The sequence below is a fragment of the Gopherus flavomarginatus genome, chromosome 6, assembly GCF_025201925.1.
Source record: "Gopherus flavomarginatus isolate rGopFla2 chromosome 6, rGopFla2.mat.asm, whole genome shotgun sequence".
NCBI classification, from domain to species: Eukaryota; Metazoa; Chordata; order Testudines; family Testudinidae; genus Gopherus; species Gopherus flavomarginatus.
The window spans coordinates 128,610,292-128,627,940 of NC_066622.1; the positions used below are offsets into that span (position 1 = coordinate 128,610,292).

The 17,649-nt window shown below is 41.7% G+C and overlaps 2 protein-coding genes across 6 annotated transcripts in view; both read right to left on the reverse strand.

Moving 5' to 3' along the window:
• The window catches only part of PLEKHS1 (pleckstrin homology domain containing S1), a 29,741-nt gene extending 15,045 nt beyond the window's left edge, over positions 1-14,696 (reverse strand). For 2 of the 4 annotated variants that reach the window (XM_050959026.1, XM_050959024.1), the window contains exons 1-8: positions 11,897-14,696; positions 8,950-8,995; positions 7,303-7,391; positions 7,095-7,201; positions 5,082-5,216; positions 3,426-3,501; positions 2,803-2,913; positions 1,870-1,980 (exon numbers count right to left, since the gene is read on the reverse strand). In XM_050959026.1, coding sequence (XP_050814983.1) covers positions 1,870-1,980; positions 2,803-2,913; positions 3,426-3,501; positions 5,082-5,216; positions 7,095-7,201; positions 7,303-7,391; positions 8,950-8,980 — 660 coding nt within the window. In that variant the 5' untranslated portion in view covers positions 8,981-8,995; positions 11,897-14,696. Of the gene's footprint in view, positions 1-1,869; positions 1,981-2,802; positions 2,914-3,425; positions 3,502-5,081; positions 5,217-7,094; positions 7,202-7,302; positions 7,392-8,949; positions 9,591-11,896 lie in introns of those variants that run through there. The other 2 variants (XM_050959027.1, XM_050959025.1) reach the window with 2 other exon arrangements.
• Positions 14,697-14,772: 76 nt separating this feature from the next.
• Positions 14,773-17,649, reverse strand: part of CASP7 (caspase 7) — a 35,173-nt gene continuing 32,296 nt past the window's right edge. For both annotated transcript variants that reach the window (XM_050959054.1, XM_050959055.1), the window contains one exon: positions 14,773-17,175. In XM_050959054.1, the coding sequence (XP_050815011.1) occupies positions 16,952-17,175 (224 nt within the window). In that variant the 3' untranslated portion in view covers positions 14,773-16,951. The remainder of the gene's footprint in view (positions 17,176-17,649) is intronic.

Here is a 17,649-nt window from a genome sequence, read left to right on the forward strand (position 1 = left end):
AAGTGGGTATTCACCCGCGAAAGCTCATGCTCCAAAACGTCTGTTAGTCTATAAGGTGCCACGGGATTGTTTGCTGCTTTTACAGTGGGGAATTGTTACTGTTAGTGTTCCCCAACCTGAAGTGCCTATCAGGAGTTCTGCCAAGAATATAAGCCCTTCTGAGTCCTTCTCATTATGTGTGTGTGCTATGCCTAGCACAATGAGGCCTCCATCCTGAGTGGGGCCTTTAGCTGCTACCGCAACAAAAGTAATAAAAGCTTAATAAATAGCTTAATACAAGGGATTAGTAGCGGGGAGTGGGAGTCAGGACCTGGGTTCCTTTTAACATATTCATTATTTATTATTATTGGAATTAGCTGTCATGGGAACCAGAGGGACAACAAAGATATGTGTCCCTGGCCTCAAAGTGTGGAGTGACTTGGATAAATTAGGGACTGGAGCCTGCAACCCCTCACTCAGGTGAATGAGTCCTTACACAAGTAGACTCATTCATGGCTATTTGTGAGAGTCAGGATTAATTACCCGAGGAAGAGTTGGCATGATGCAGTGACTCACTACAATAGTGAGTCACTAGTAATTCAATGCAATCTAATACCAGTAAATGTAGAGTCATACCTCTAGAAAAGGAAATAAACACAAAAGTACAAGCCAGGAGATCGCTGTCCAAGTAGCAATATGTGCAGGAATGATCTGGAGCTGATAATATTGTACTAACAAATTTACTACCTCTTATTATCAAAAAAACCAAATGAACGCGGTTCCTTGTTAGCAGTTGGGCAAGACTATTAATTGTACTTTCCGCATAGTCTCGAACAGAAAGCCGAGCTCCCTGCCATACTCCCTCAATCCAAACTGAAGGCCATGTGAAGTTCCTGTGCACCCCATCCCTCCGGCCTCAGTCAGTCAGCCCAGAAAGGGCATCCACAGCAGAAAGGGACTCTTGGAGCACAGCATTTTGCTCCAAAGCAATACAAACCTGAGAAGGATTAGCAGGTAAAAGAGAAGCGGGTGAGCTAGAGGTCTGGTCTACACACAAAATACCACCGGTTTAACAAGTGGTGTAATTTTAATCTGATTTAGTTAAACTGGTGCCACTGTCTGTGTGAACACTCCTATTTTAAGCCTGGCTGAAATCAGTTACAGGTGTAAATTAAGCCACGCTAACCCTAAGCCAGGTTTATGCTGATTCAACAGTATTCATGCAGGGCTGGGCACTCAGTTTAACTAAAGAGGTTTTGAATCAATTTTTGTTAAACCAGTGCAGTTTGTGTGTGTAGACAACCACAAGAGATGTTAGAAAGATGACTCAGGAATATGTTAGCAAGGACAGAGCCTCCGCTTGTGTAAATTGTTGTAGCTCCATTGAAGTCAACGGAGCTGTGACAACTTGCCCCACTGTGAGGGAATTCCCGGTCATGCTCTCAGAAGGGGAAGGAGCAGCTGCTAGAGCTACACAAGAAATAATTACAGCCAATTAGAAAAGGTTAGCAGTTGGAGCCAGTTAGACTTACTAGGGAGGTGGTTGAGTCACCATTCATACAGATATTCAGGGTAGATGAGTTATGACAATAAAGCTAGGTCTACACTGCAGCCTAAATCACCTCCCTGAGTGACAGAAGTTACACTGACATAAGACTGGCATGGACCGCGTTACGTTGGTGGGAGAGCTTCTCCCACTGACATAGCTACCGCCCCTTGTGGGGGCTGGAGTAGTTAAGCCAATGGGGGAGATCTCTCCTGTTGGCTCAGAGCAGCTACATGAGAGGATTTACAGCGGCACAGTAAACTCTCTAGTGCCCTACATTAATGAGCATTCCTGCAACATTTACATATCTAAGAGGCTTTCCAGGCCCCACTAGCTATGCTCACCAGACTTGGAAGAAGACGTGTTGGTGAACTGTGGCGAGGCTGCTGTTCAGGGAGACCCCGAGAGCCGGGATCTGAGTGAGGCCTTTTCTTGTCGTCTGCGAGATCTTCCACCTGCACACCAAAGGAAAAATATTGAGAACCTGGGCAGAAGTATTGCAGGTGTTTTATTGGCATGGTTGGTTGGTAACAGAGCACAGTCTTTGTTACGCTCCCTCCAGACCATTCTTACACTCCCTGTTTGTGTGGTACTTTGTGACTATACTATGCACTGCTTTCCCGGCTGATCTTCATTTACTTGGTCTAGACAAACTACAGGCACACCAGGAAAGCAGCAGTACTTTTTTCCTTTCTATTTAAATATTGAGGGGGGAGGGGGATTGACAAAGGACAGTTAGGTGCCCAACTCCCATAGGAAGTCAATGGAAGTCAGACACCTACCTCCCATTTGTGCCTTTGATTGTCTCTTCAGACCTTGAATCCTAATCACCAAACAGGAACTTCACAGGTGGCAGCAGCGGAAGCATCCTGCACTTGGCTTTGGTAAGATGTGCCAATCCTGATGTGCAGGGACCTTCTTTAGGGATGGGAGAACCGTTCAGTCTCCAGGCCCATCGTCCTTGGCCCATTTGCTGAAATGGCCAGTGAGGTTTCCAGCTGAGGCCATCACCATCCAAAACCCCCACCTTTCTTAAATGCAGATAGGCCAGGAAACAAACCTGACAGCATGAGCCTTTTACAGGAATTCTCTCACATTCGAGCCTCAACATCTACTTTCCAATCCCAAGAGAAAGCAAAATGTTCCTGTCACTCCAGTGGCCTGACTGCATGATGCTCCAAGCTCAGGAGAACTTCCTTTTCATGGAGAGGTTCAATTATATAAATCAAGTATCACATGTAGCCCTAGTAGCAGGATCATTAGTAACAGCCCCTTACTTCACCGCAGTCACTCGGAATCTCCTCATAGGTGCTCATAACTGTATCATCGAAGGCTGGTGGCGAAGAGAGGGACCGACCTTTGCTTCTCTGAGCCTCAGGATTCTGGTTCTAGGAATTCAGTGACAGCAATATGAGGACAGATGGGTCCTTGGACAAAAGTCTGCTCTTAGAAGCCCATGTGATTCCCAATGATGCAGAATTTTAGCTCCCAGGCTCAAGAATTGAGAATTAGGGATACATTGTCATTCTGAGAGATGATGGGTGAAATTCACCCCTGCACGAGGCCCGTGTACTCTTTAAGTCCTGTGCACTTTACTTCTACAAGTACATGTTTCCTAATGAACAAGAGATTCTTTAGAATTTAAGTGGGTCTTAAGTGGTGAGCAGGCATTGTGCGGCTCCTCTGCAAAGGGGTAGATTTCACCGTAAAGGAATCTCTTGTTCATTAGGAAACCGATGTTACAGGGAAAGTGCACTTAATATACTTAGGGTCTATACCAGCAAATATCAATGTATAGATTCCCTCTCTTCATGAGTTACTAAAGAAATTACATACCACTCTCTTTAAAGAGGCTGATTTGTGCATTTAACAGCTGACTTTTTTTGTACTATAATGTCACCTGAGCAAAGCGTCCATCTTCTTTTACCTTCATGCGGACTGAAGATAGGGAAGTGAACCAGTCCTCAACTTGTTCCCTGTGGGTTGGAATGACGAAATGAAAAACTCTTTATTATCATGCACTAGAAAAAATAAATGGTGCATCAATGTCTTCCTAATGGTCTAAACCTACATCCAGTGACATCAATGGGAGTCTTTCCATTGACTACGGTGGGCCTTGGATCAGGCCCCAAGAAGGCCAAGCAGGGAAAAGCTGCCTCTTCCTTACAATACTAGAGCTCTGCCATAGGGGAGTTCACTCTGCTGTAGTGTGGTGGCCTTAGGGAATTGTAGGAATGTGGCCAGCAGATCCAAAAAGTATGCAGACCCACTGGCCAAAACGTCCCCTGATAGATTGGTGCTGTGAGGAGGCTTCTGTTTCTGTAGGCTGCCCATTCAAAACCAAGTTTGAGCTATGCACAGGAGCATATGACTACAGCCCATTACACAAAGCATTGGCTAATAAAGGCCAGTGAGATTACACAGTGGAAAGATGGTCTCTAAAAGCTCACTTCTGTGGAGAATTCCTGTGAGGTGCTTCTTAGGCTCCACACCATGTGGTTCACAGGAATGCACAGCATCCTGCAGGACTGTAGCCTAGAAGATGGCCTGTGACCTTCAGAAATACGATTAAACAGGTAGACAGAGAAAAGACTAACAGATGGTCACATTGTAAGACAACTAAGAAAGAGACGCTGCATTTTGTTCACAAGCAGGACTAGTTTGATGGGCTCTGGAACTTTTCCCACTAGATGACTTAAGGGAACAATGCACCGCATGAATGCATGCTTGAATGATAACTAGGTATTTGATGTTTTTTCTCTTTGGGCTCAGGCATGTTCTTTCTGCTTCGGTTAGGAGTACCGGGTACCATCCTGCAGTACTTACTTTGATGAAAAACATTCTCATTGACGCAGCTGCAGAAGGGGAAGAAAAGGGAGAAAAACTGGGGCAAAGCAGCTGGGAGCCCCTCTACAAAGCATGCTCCCCCCTGACCAAATTTCTATTGGCTGTTGAAGCAGCATTAATTCCTGTTCTTTAAGAACATAAGAATGGCCATATGGGGTCAGACCAAAGGTCCATCTAGCCCAGTATCCTGTCTTCCAACAGTGGCCAGTGCCAGTTACCCCAGAGGGAATGAACAGAAGAGGTAATCAAGTGATCCATCCCCTGTTGCCCATTCCCAGCTTCTGGCAAACAGGCTAAGACACCATCCTTGCCCATCCTGGCTAATAGCCATTGATGGACCTATCCTCCACGAATTTATCTAGTTCTTTTTTGAACCCTGTTATAATCTTGGCTTTCACAACATCCTCTGGCAAAGAATTCCACAGTTTCTTTCTCTGTTTTCCACCTGTGGAGTGAGAGTAGGTTCTAGGTGCAGTGGGGGCATGTACGGGATCCAGGTAGCTAGGGGTCAACCCCTGAATCATTCCCCTACGTCTATTCTCCCTCTGGACTGTAGGGTATGATCCTGCCCTATTTTCCTCAGGGCAGGCTCGTCCCCTACAGTTGATTCCCCGTGAGCAGGGCTAAGAATTTCATTCCCCTTGGATCCCAAGAGCCACTTGTTTTAGTGGCTATGCCCTCTGCCTCCTCCCCTCCTCGCCACGAGTACCTGTCCTTCCCAATGAGGTAGTATTCCCTGCTCTCTGTGTTGATGGATAGCACTTCCTCAGGATGGCATTTGAACATCTTCCTTACTGCTGTCATCTTCTCATAATTACTTATGCCAATCTCAATATTTGAAATCCTGTTGGACATGCATATGAAACATTTACCTATATAAGGCTTATCCCATACATTGATGCACACTGTGAAATGCTCATCCATAAAAGTCACACAAGAAATAATTACACATAATGATCTAGGACTTGCTAGATCATTTCTGTGCTATTGCTTAAATAACTCTTCCTCTGAGATTAATTAATCATGTTTACTATGGTGGGACCTCAGGGCCAGCCAAAAATGGGGCCCCATTATGGTAGGCACTGTTGTAATGATTACAGCATTTTTTGAAACACAGCCAACATTAATAGTAGAACTGGTTGAGAAATGTAAGGCCTTTCCACAGAAAGGTTACACAAAAGTCAATAAATACATAAAATAAAAATGTGCTGGGTTTTCAATGGAAATGCTCCCAAAATGTTTGTTTTTTGAAAATGGAAAAAATTCAATTTTTGGAACCTGAAACTACTTCTTCCTTCCTTCCTTCCCTTTTTTTTAAAAATCAGAAAATTTAAAAAGAAACAAAAAATATTTATCAACTGGAGGGGGAAAAGGCTATTTTTATATTCTTAAAAGGAAAAAAAACCCACAGCTTTCTGGGTGGCATTAGACTTTTACATAATTAAAAATAACACTTTTGATTCAGCCAGCTGGAAAGTTTTCAGTCATAAAGAATTCCTTAAAGAGAACTGCATTGTTTGCTTTCTGATAATGGAAGAAGCACAACAGAAACATGAGGACTGTGGGGGAGGAAGGCCCATCCAAAGTTCTTTGAAGCCAATGTAAAGACTCTTGTGCACTTCAGGGGACTTTGGTTCAGGCTTTAGGTGCAAAAAACATTGGACAAGCTTTATTGTTTCTGGGCCCCATCGTGCATTTCTTATATATCCCAAACACGCAGGGCTAGAGTGTGATTGGTTCTTGTACATGCAGTCAAGGTGTTGTATCAACCAGGCAAGGTACTAACAAACTTCAACAGGACTTTATTTTTAAAGTGGAAACCTCTTTACCAAGCTGCTGCTGCACCTTCTGTATGTCTCACTCTGCCTCCTTAACTCCTCCCCACTCCTTCCTGTTTCCTGTCCTTTCAGACTCCCAACAGCCAGTGCTCCCAGTTCTAATAATCAGAAGCAACATCTAAACACTGCACAAGGGCTGGGGCAAGTGCCCAATGAACCTCCTAACCTTTGCCATAGCCTGCCCAAAGAACTGTGCCCAGCGCTGTGCAGAGACTAATCTCTTTGTGCAGTGCCATGATCGCATGCTATCCCAGTGTGGGTGGGAAGAGGCAGGGCAGCTGGTGCCGTCCCCCATATAATCCCTCCCTGAGATCCCCACAAGGGGCTATTGCCTGATTGACAAAATTAGGCCCTGCTAGGACTATGTAGGTATTTGGAGTGCACAAGGAGTGTGGGATCAGGCCTACAGTGTGTATCCAGCTGAAATGCACCAGTCTCAGGCCAGTTTCTGAAAGCCCTCCCAAACCTGAAGAGATCCTTCTGTGTAAAGTCCCAATGTGGAGAAAGGTGCTCATCAACATAAGTGTGGCAGAATCCCTTTGCGTGTAGGAGTACTTGGTGTTGTCCTTGAAGAAGATAAGGGACCTATGACTGTAGGTAATAGAAGCCTCTGTTTTAGGAGTGTGTGCAGCTGATACAATACCTGGATCCTTTACACAGTCATAGCTTGGGTTTTGTATATATAAATCCTATTAAGTCTATCAAATAATACAACACTCTCAAACCCATCCAAAGCCTACTGAAGTCAGTGGGAGTTTTTCTCATTGACTTGCAAGGACTATAGATCAGACCCTAAATCAGCAGCAAAAGGTTAAATCTGTGGTCTCATTTCTGACTGCTGAAGTGTGGTTTAAAAGAAAAAGTGATGAACTTCAGATACCTACTGGTCAATTGCAATGAAACCCTTTATCTGTTGACCTTTAAGGTACTTCAAGGTGTAGCATCTCTCGCTAGACTTGCACAAGGTGAAACATCGCTTTTTCCAAGAACTCTGCGGAAAGGAAAGTTTGCCTTGATAAACCTCAAAACAGCAGAAATAACAGAGGTTTGTTAAGGGATTGCTGGAGGATGACTAATCTGGGTTTACTTTACCTGTGTAGTGAAAAGCTGAGGTGGTGGGGATTTGATAAAGTCACCGTGCTTGCAGACTTCATCATCCTGAAAAAATGTGCCTTGATTTCCTACCAGACAAAGAGAAATGAATGGCACCATCACTCAATTTGTTGTTAGTTAATCTCCTACATAGGCCTGCTAGCAAAGTGTTGCTGAGCACTGGGCTTCCGTGCTTATGAGGCCATGAAACCTGTTCAGTGAGAAGACAAGCACAAATAACAGCTATAAAATGCAGGGTCCAACCACATTCCCACCTCTGTTGATTTTATTGCTGCCGACTGCCCCAAAATTGTAAACACAGAGTAGTGATTACAGACAATGTATTTCATTGAGGAGGTGCAAGGGTCTGTGTTAGGTCTGGTCTAATTTAATTTCTTCATCAGTGATTTGAAAGAGGGAGTAAATAGCACACTAATGAAATTTGCAGATGGCATTCAATTTGGAAGAGTTACAAACACCAGAGAGGACAGAAAATACTTTGGTGCAAGGCAGGGTCTGACAAGAGGAGCAACATGGACAGAAAGTAAAACTGGGAAAACACAGGCTAATGCCTCTGGGGCAAAACAAATCCAAATGCATAGACTCATGACCCAGCATGCCCTGGCAAGCTAGCTCAGTTTGTGATCAGTGGGTGGAATTGACTAACCAAAAGCTAACTCCCTTCTATTTAATGTGTGTTGCAATTCCTCAGAATGGCCTGTAGATAAGCAAGTTCTAGTCTTAACTCTTTATAACCTGGAAGCCAGTCTTTAAAATGTAGATTTATTTTTAAGGTGCCCAAGGACTATGTGGAGGCAGCTGGAGAGCCTATAAAGGCCATGCCTTCACCCACAGCAAACCCCATCTTGGACCTATCTGAATATACATATACACACACACTGAAGTCAATGGGAGTTTTGCCTTAAGAAAAGCCATGAATGTTTTGGAACTACTGAACATGTCTCCTACTTGTTTGGTTTAGTTCCTTTACACTAGTGGTCCCCAAACTGAGGGGCATGGAGGAATGTTTGGGGAGGTCTAGGCCAGTCCCCAGGAGGGCGAGGAGGGAGTTCCCCCCAGCCTTGCTCTACCCCAGCTCTGCTTTGGCCCCATCCCCAGCCATGGTCCCAGCTCCCAGCTCTGCTCCCGCACCCGGCTGCTGGCCCTGACCATAGCCCCAGCTAGCGACTGCAGTTCTCGGAGGCGGGGAGCGAGTGAGGTGAGTGCAGACAGAGGTAAGGGGGTACAACATGAAAAGTTTGGGGACGACTGCTTTACTCTGGATCCATCTCAAACTCAGTCCAAACCAAGTCTGACAGGGATGGAGAAAGATGCTGTTTTTTAGGGGAGAAGGTTGCATCGGGGCATGCGGTTACTGGGAGAAGCCATGGCGGGGGGGTGGAATTATGGCATTAATATGTGGTATATTCTAATTTAATTTAACCTCTCACTTTTTTGTATGCTGCATTCCTTTCCTGTGTGTTCTATGTTGTCTGTTGAAATGTCTTTAGGAAAGAGACTTGCCTCATTCCATTTCTGTGAGATGTCTAGCACCTCATTGGTGGAGATGTTACATAAGTGTAATAATTTGAAAGCTGGAGCAAATAATTTTTCATTTGACAAATCTCAGTAGATTATAATTTGTACCTGTGGAATTTCTGGTATATTTGAAAGCCATTCCAATTGCTTCAACCTGGAAAATCAAAACAAGCAGAGATTTAGGGCTAGAATCTTTCACCTTGATGCGAGCTGAGCAGTGCCTTTGTTGGCAAGGATCCCCACTGGCAGAAAACACTTCGCAAACTTTCCCGAAAATGATCACAAGTATCTTTTTATATAGATCAACGGGATTCGCCTGCCCAAAGAGCTTAACTTTCTGTCCCTTTCACAAATAAACAGCAACTGTAACCATGAAACAACGTTTATTATGAGTATTTGTTTCTGGCAGTGTCCAGTGTGATTGGCACTGAAAAACAGAATGATTTTCAATGGGAATTAGGAAGGTCTGGGCCCATGACACACAACAAAGGTAGATAGGTATTTTATAGACTGGGTATTTGAAGGAGAACATTTGTTCTCAGTTATCTTGGTATAGAGTCAGAGTCACTCCTTTTCACTGGAATTACTCCACATTTTCGTTGGTGTAATTGAGACTGCTAAGAGAAGCTAAGTGATCTGCCCAATGTTATATAACCAGTGAGTAACAGAGATGGAAAGAGAAGCTGTCTAATAGTAGGGTAGAATTTTGCAGAGGTGCTTTGAGTGTATTTCTAACAGCATTTAAAATATAAGTTTTTAGTAGGACCAGACCTACATCAGAATCCTAATGTGGAGCTGAACCTCGAAGAAGTTTGGTGGTAGGAAGTGATTTTCGATGAATACTCCATTTGCTGTATTTTTGTTGTTGCTTTAGGTATCTTACCTTTCAACACTTTTACTGCACTAAGAACTCCGTTTCTGCATCATCACAATCACAGCTTTGTCTTCCAGCTACATTTTGCCTTCCTATTTCTTTGAAGCTTGGGCTGAGAGCGATGAATTTGTGCCAACTGTTACTTTGTTGTGTGTATGTCACCATCCTCCATGTGCCGATGCCTTTGCATATGTTACAATTAATCACAGAATCATAGAATATCAGGGTTGGAAGAGACCTCAAGAGGTCATCTAGTCCAACTCCCTGCTCAAAGCAGGACCAATCCCCAACTAAATCATCCCAGCCAGGGCTTTGTCAAGCCTGACCTTAAAAACCTCTAAGGAAGGAGATTCCACCACCTCCCTAGGTAACCCATTCCAGTGCTTCATCACTTTCTGAGTGAAAAAGTTTTTCCTAATATCCAACCTAAACCTTCCCCACTGCAACTTGAGACCATTACTCCTTGTTCTGTCATCTGGTACCACTGAGAACAATCTAGATTCATTCTCTTTGGAACCCCCTTTCAGGTAGTTGAAAGCAGCTATCAAATCCCCCCTCATTCTTCTCTCGTGAAGACTAAACAATCCCAGTTCCCTCAGTCTCTCCTCACAAGTCATTTGCTCCACGCCCCCTAATCATATTTGTTGCCCTCCACAGGCCTCTTTCCAATTTTTCCACTTCCTTCTTGTAGTGTGCGGCCTAAAACTGGACACAGTACTCCAGATAAGGTCTCACCAATGTCAAATAGAGGGGAATGATCATGTCCCTCAATCTGCTGGTAATGCCCCTACTTATACAGCCCAAAATACTGTAAGCCTTCTTGGCAACAAGGGCACACTGTTGACTCATATCCAGTTTCTCATCCACTGTACCCTCTAGGTCTTTTTCTGCAGAATTGCTGTCTAACCACTCAGTCCGTAGTCTGTAGTACTGCATGGGAGTGCAAGTACTTCCACATTTATTGAAAAATAAATCTGGTCTCTTTCATTTGTTTACCTTTTGTATCTCAGTTAGATACCGCTCTGTTCTTTCACTTGGGAAGCAGTTATTTGTAAATTTAGATCTGCTTCTCGTAACAACTTTGATTTGACGTGGCTATCAGTTATAGCACCAATAACTAATTCATCTGCCACATGCAGTTGCAATCCCTCCCCTTGCCAGGAAAATCGGAAAGTGTTGCAATTTCCTCCTCTAATGCTCAGCGAGGTTCCCTTCCAGACTGAGGGATTCGGGTGGCTTCTTTTGCTCCATTTTTATCAGACACTATGTGTGACAGAGACACGAGTGTTAAGAGATTGTTCTTTATTATCTGGCCTCAGTCTCCTGCCATTAACTTTTTGGGTGACCCCAACCATTCCCTTATCCCAGGATAGAGATCGAAGTAGTTGACTCAGGTGGCTACTGTTTCAGATGGGCAGACAACCCACTGCAAACCTAGTGTCATTACAGACCTCGATAGAGAATTTGTACTTCTTTTCTTTTCTTTTTGGAAATGCATGTCTTATTGCCTTGTGAGAGGGGGCTTAAATGCTATGGCAGAATATCAGTTGTCAAATTTACTGAATACGATTTTCATCCATTGCCCTTCAAAACTACAAATACAAATGTTGGAGCATTGGGGAAAAAAAAAAGAATGTGTAGCCACTTTCATTCTCTCTCTTAGTTTTAATATTACTCTGACACCCCTTTTGTTTCAATGGACGGCTCAGGAAAGCTCTTTAAAGCCTGATTAACAAAGTCTTCAGAACTTACAAATGCTAAAACATTCACAAAAGCAACATTCCATGAGTTTACAAAGGGAGCAGAAAAAAAGACTTGTCTAAATTTGAGTAAAGGTCAAGATATGTGGGTAGAAAGACAAAAGAAACTAAATTACAATAGGGCTCTTAGTCATCCACATTATCTCAATTGATATTTTGTAAATCACAGTTTAATCATTGAGTTTAATCATTTTCTTTAAATAGGTGGGGGAGGGGGAGGACCTTTTGAAACAGAGATCTCATTCAGGATAGACAATAGCAATTTCATGATTCTACTTCCTCAGGCTTTTGTATTAAGAGATTTGATTTCTTTCAGCCTTTAAAAATGCAAATTATGTCCTGCAAATGAATTAAGATGGAGGTTAATCTTAAACTTCAAACATAACACTGTGAAAGACAAACAAGCTGTATCAGTACTTACAGGCAACAGGTGTCTACTGTCTAGATGATCTTAGAAACATGCACCTTTATATGTTCACAGATCCACTGTATCAGTCTCCCAACCACACTGTTCGGTGTTGATGCCCTGCACTGCTACTACCTACTTATACCAGTCGGCTAAACACAAACAATGTGAAACATGACACACAAGGAAATTCCCAAGCTTCCACTGTATGGCACATTTTACCAGAGCAGGTTAGTTGAATGACAAATTGTTCAAAAGGGGAAATCCAGGAGATCAATATACATTGATTAATTTAAAAAAATACATGCTTGATTTAGCCATAAATGTCTCCTAGACAGGAGAAAAACAATGACGATCTTGTTTCAGCTTTCCTGTTGGTCCGTATTTTAGCTCGGCACAAGCCTGACATTATGTTTACTCTATCATTCTTTGTACATGAAGTTATTTCACAATCCCGCAAACATTTAGGAGCCTGAAATTATAATTTAGAACTCAATGGACAGCCCTTGAAAGATGGGGCAGCCTTCCCCACACTACCCTGTCAATGCACTTCCAGCCTGGGATGAAGACATTACCTTAGAGATGTCCCATGCCTGTTCATTGGCTTCTTTGCGGAGATATCCAACAGGGGTGCTAGTTGTAATAAGTTTAGTCACTCTGATACCTGGCCACTTAGAACCAGGTTGTCCAACAACTCATGTTGCATAGATCACCAAAAGGTCTGTTAAATGGAATATCTCTACCAAAATGCTCTCTGGCTCGTTATGACTCAGCCATCCAATCAAAGATATTGGGTCAGATTCTTTTCTCCTGATTGGCTACTTTGCACTGTTCAGACAGAGTGAAGGAGCTAATATGTGAACATAGGTGGTCAGTTTAGAATTCCCCTGGTGGGAGACTATTTGTGTTTGTAGAAATCATTCAAAATATTTGCAGAAATAATTTCAAGTAATACTCCATCTAGACACAGAAATTGGTCCCTATATTTGGAACAGTTTTTCTTCCTATAAGTGAAGAAGCCTCTCTCTCTTTCTTCAAATTCCTCGATAAAACCCTTTTCTTTTCGATAACTTTCCAAAGTTGACCTCCTCTCTGGCATTACCTGCACACACTATAGGTTTGATCTTTGATCTTTATATTGTATTTGCTGGAACTGGAGTGAAAGATGATTGGGGCTGAGCCTTTCTTTCTTTAGCAGCACATACACTTGCTATGCTTGCTAATGCTACGGAGACGGGAGACACATAAGTACCTGAATATTGCAGAAAGGATAGTAACAAACCTCTCACACAGAGAAGCATACATGCAGCCCCTGAAATATCACAATAAATATACATGAAGAGGTTTTCAGAAGAGTGTAACACAAAGATTTTAATTCAGGAAATTGTCCCATCTCCTGCCCAAATAACCTGTCTCTGGGTTTCCTCTCAAACTTGGATTTCCCCTAGAGGAAGATATCAAGTTCTTACAGAAAAATGTCCAGTCCTTCTTTAAAGGGGGTGGGGGAAATAAAGCTATGAATGTGTTTATATTATGGTTTGAAGCAAAGGCATTGACTTCAATGACCTTTGGATCAGGGCCTAAATGAGAAAGGAATTTGGTTACATCATCCTTTTCCAGCTCACACTTGGTTTAGCAGCAAAGTTGTCTCACTAACATCGAGAGTGCCAGGTTAACAGTTCCCCAGAGAACAGTGGAGTGATCCAACCCCTCTCAGAACAGCACAGTAGGTCGTTTTCCTCCTTAGCTGGACAGCTGCCATTTCCTCTACTCACCAGGAATTCCCCAACTGTCCTCACTGGTGTCTAACTTCAGATCACTCTGTTGGCAAAATATGGCTAGCAGCTTTAGGTACTCTCATGTGGAACCAGCTGATGCAGAATCCTCACCCAACCTAACTCCAAACTGGCTTTCCTCACCAGCCCCACATGGGTTGGCCTGAAGACCAACTCCACAGCATGTTGGGGATGCACAAAGGGTAGTAAAAAGGGCCTTGCACATCCCTCCTCATCACAAGTTAATTTTACCCCTAGTAACTAATATTGCTTGAAATAAGTTTGCCACCATTGTTCTCTTATTTAAATATAATTTTCTACCACTCTTAACCAAGAGAAGCAGAAGAGAGAACTGCTGCTTAAAAGGATGTTAAGTAAAATTATTATAATTCTCAGCATCATTTTAAAAGCTTTAAATTCTCAAAGCTAGCCGTGTTTCTTGGTGCCTTTTTGTAATTCTCAAGGGCATATGCAGAAGAAATCCTTGTTCAGCAGAGTTGCTTGTAGAGGTTTCACAGCATTTTGTGGCTCTGCACCCATAGTTTATCCAATTCAGGAGCGTTTGAGACAGCAGAACATTTTTAGGGGAACTTCACTCCATAGGCAGGTGAAATCTCAGTAAACCAGCTACTAACAGGCCATGAAGAGCGTGAAAAACTCTGGAAAAATAAATCCTGAAAATGTTGAGAGGAGGATGTGTTTCTCTTGATCAAAGAGAGGCAAGTCCCTAGTGTCAGGAAGCTAGGTAATGGGATTTAAATAGAAATGCTTGCCAATTAGTTCCACAAAATGATTAATTCAACTTTTAGATGGATTAATCACCAGGTCATCAAACTGGTTTGTCTGCTGAGTAAAGGCCAGATCTTCAATTGGTGTAAATGAGCATAATTCCATAGAAGTAACTTGAGCTATGCTGTTTTATTCCAACTGAGGATCCGGCCCACGAAATCAAAACCACAGAGAGCAGCCAACTCTTCCAAAATACTTCCGTGGCATGGCTGAAAAGCTCATGTAGGCAAGGGCACAAAGGACCCATCATCTCTTCTAAAGAAAGCTTTTGGATGCATTTAGGCTGCATTCCGCATTACCACCTGAAATGACACTCAAGTAGACGTCTGCAGGAAATTTACATTCTTTATTGATCAAGTTTTCCATAAAATATTTATTTATGAAATTCACAGACATGTAGATTTGATTTACGAAAAAGTGCTTCATTTTGTCACAACAGTAAGAAAATATATTTAAAACTTACAAATTTGGTAATTTGGCACTAATATGTATATTTTCAGAGGTTTTCAAGGAACTCTTCTGTACATTTTGATTAGGAAAAGAAAAAATACTTCACCCATTACCAGTTAATTGGTTAGCCTCATATTTTTGGGATAGCTACTGAATATTCATGAGAGATCATATTAAAGAGGAACTCAGCATTTGCTAGCTCAGATCCAAAGGAAAAAAAGAAAAACAGCGCAGTAGTTAAAGGCTGTTCTGCTACTTGATTAATGTTTACCTTGTTATGCAGTACTTTCAGTGTATGCATAATGGAACAAAAAGACAAACTCAACCTAAATAATCACACTTATTACTGAAGAATGTCATTGTTTCTATTCAACAATAAAATTATATGTTTTAAAATAAAACCTACTAATTGATTCTTTGTTGATTTTTAAAACTATTTCTGAACAAGACACTTTCTAATCTGAATAACTTGCAAGGAAAAATCTGTAATTTCACTGTTCAGGTTGCTTTTACATTTTATATGTAGTTTGCAAAGTAAAAATCTACTTGTGTGATAAGAAAATTGGATGAAAATCTTTGCCACATTAACATTAATTTCTATTGAGCAAACTCTCTATAGATGTTCTCTTTATTTACCTGCCCTCTTTTTGACTTATAACTAAGTAAATTTTAGAGCACTGTAAACCAAGGATATCTGTCACTATTCTTTATTTTTCTTAGAGAAAGAGGTTTATGTATGAGATCAGAAATCCACCTCAACTATGGGTTAGATTTTTAAGGACACAAACCATAATAAGAAGTGATGTATAACGGTGCTGCCCTAGGAAGATTTCTGGGAAGGAGCTGTTGCTTCAGGAGAAGTAATTTAAGGGAAGATTCACAGAATTAATTTTCCTAGTATTTAATGTAGAAATTTTAATACTGCTTTCTGGAATTGCTTAACTTCTCTAGAGTGACAAAACAATTTTTTTGGTATAACTGTTGAGTTACAATGCATCTTTGCTATCCAGTTATTTAGCACTGAACAGAATGTAAGAAAGGTAACGCCAAGTCAAGAGAAATAACTATTACTCAGCAAGAATCTGAATGTCAAAACACTGCAGTTTTTCCATCTTGGAAAAAGATGGATCTCAAGCACGTCCTAAGTTTTACAAAAACACTTTTTTTTAAAAGGAGGTAGAATTGGAAGATTTGCAAAAAGACACTTTTATATACAATCACCAGATTTCTAATGGAAGCAAGCTAGAAAGGGACCCTGCCAACTTATTTAGATCCAACTCAGACTAATTTTGAGCTGCTAGAGGGAACTGTTCTCTGGATTTTAAATATCAATGTCTGTAAATCCACTATTTAATTAAAGAGAAATTAAGCAGCAAAAATAAATAATCATCTACAAAATCTGCATTAGTCACACCCCAATGCAAGCTGTACGCTCCCTATGCTGCCTTGTAACTGCTAACTATTGGTTCCTAGAACTATGTATAATTGTACAGCTCTTCTTAAACATGAAGAAGTAAGTAGAAAGGCTTCCACCTTTTTAGTGATGCAGTACTAGAAAATGTAAAGTAAAAAATATCAGCAATCAAACGGAAGGAACAAAATTAGACAGAAAAAAAGATTTGTTTTCCAAAACTTCTGAGATGGGAAAAAAAAAATCCAACTATAGAAAATGAAACAAAAAATTGAAAAAAGTTACCAGAGAAGAGTCAGCAGCATCTAGTTGAGTGTACAGAGCAAGTAATATGGAGGACAGCTTCCAGTCTCTCTCTGTTGCTAAGTATGGAGGATGAGATCCTCAGCTAGTGTAATCGGTATAGCTATATATACAAAAACGGAGTTATGGACTTTACATCAGCTGAGGGTCTGGTCCAGAGTTGCTTTTTCATCCTATAAAGCCTTGATTAGGGCTCAGCAATTGGATACATCACCTTTTCCAAATATAAGAAGCCAGTACAAATCTGTATCTGCTATTACATGAGATATGCAGCGAGTGTACAATCAAATCTCCTTGGGGAAAAAAAAAGTGTGCCCTAACATCAACCTTTTGAATATGCTTTCAGAAGTACAGTTCTTTAGTGAGCATGGAGACCACACAGGGTATCTGCTTCTTTTCACTGTAGCGTGGGTCATCTGATTGTGATTCATAGTTTGTGGCCACCATGTAGTTGACCCTGGTGAGGATCTGCATTATCTCAAGTTGTTTCCCATGATCATTTAGTATGGAGCACAAAGACTGCACAAACCATGAGCCTCTTCCTGGGTTCCTCCAGGAAAAATAACCTACAAGGAGAGATAGATAAGAAAGCACATGGATTATCTTTCCTCCCTTATTGGCATATAGAGGGGAATGGGACTCTGTGTTCAAAAGAGAATTAGATGAGTTCATGGAGGATTGGTCCATCAATGGCTATTAGCCAAGATGATTAGAGATGCAACCTAATGCTCTGGCTGTCCCTAAACCTCTGACTGGCAGAAGCTGGGACTGGACAGAGGATGGATCACTTGATAAACAGCCACTGTTGGAAGACAGGATACTGGGCTAGATGGACCACTGATCAGACCCACTATGGCCATTTTTATGTTTTTATGTTATGACTCACTTTTGAAACAATTTAGAAAAGAAGCTAATAATTCTTAGCCCTTATACAGCACATTCTATATCATCAAGGTAGTGTCTATAATCAATTAAGCCTCACAATACCCATATGAGGTATCACTATTACAATTTCACCAATGGGGAAACTGATTTAAGGG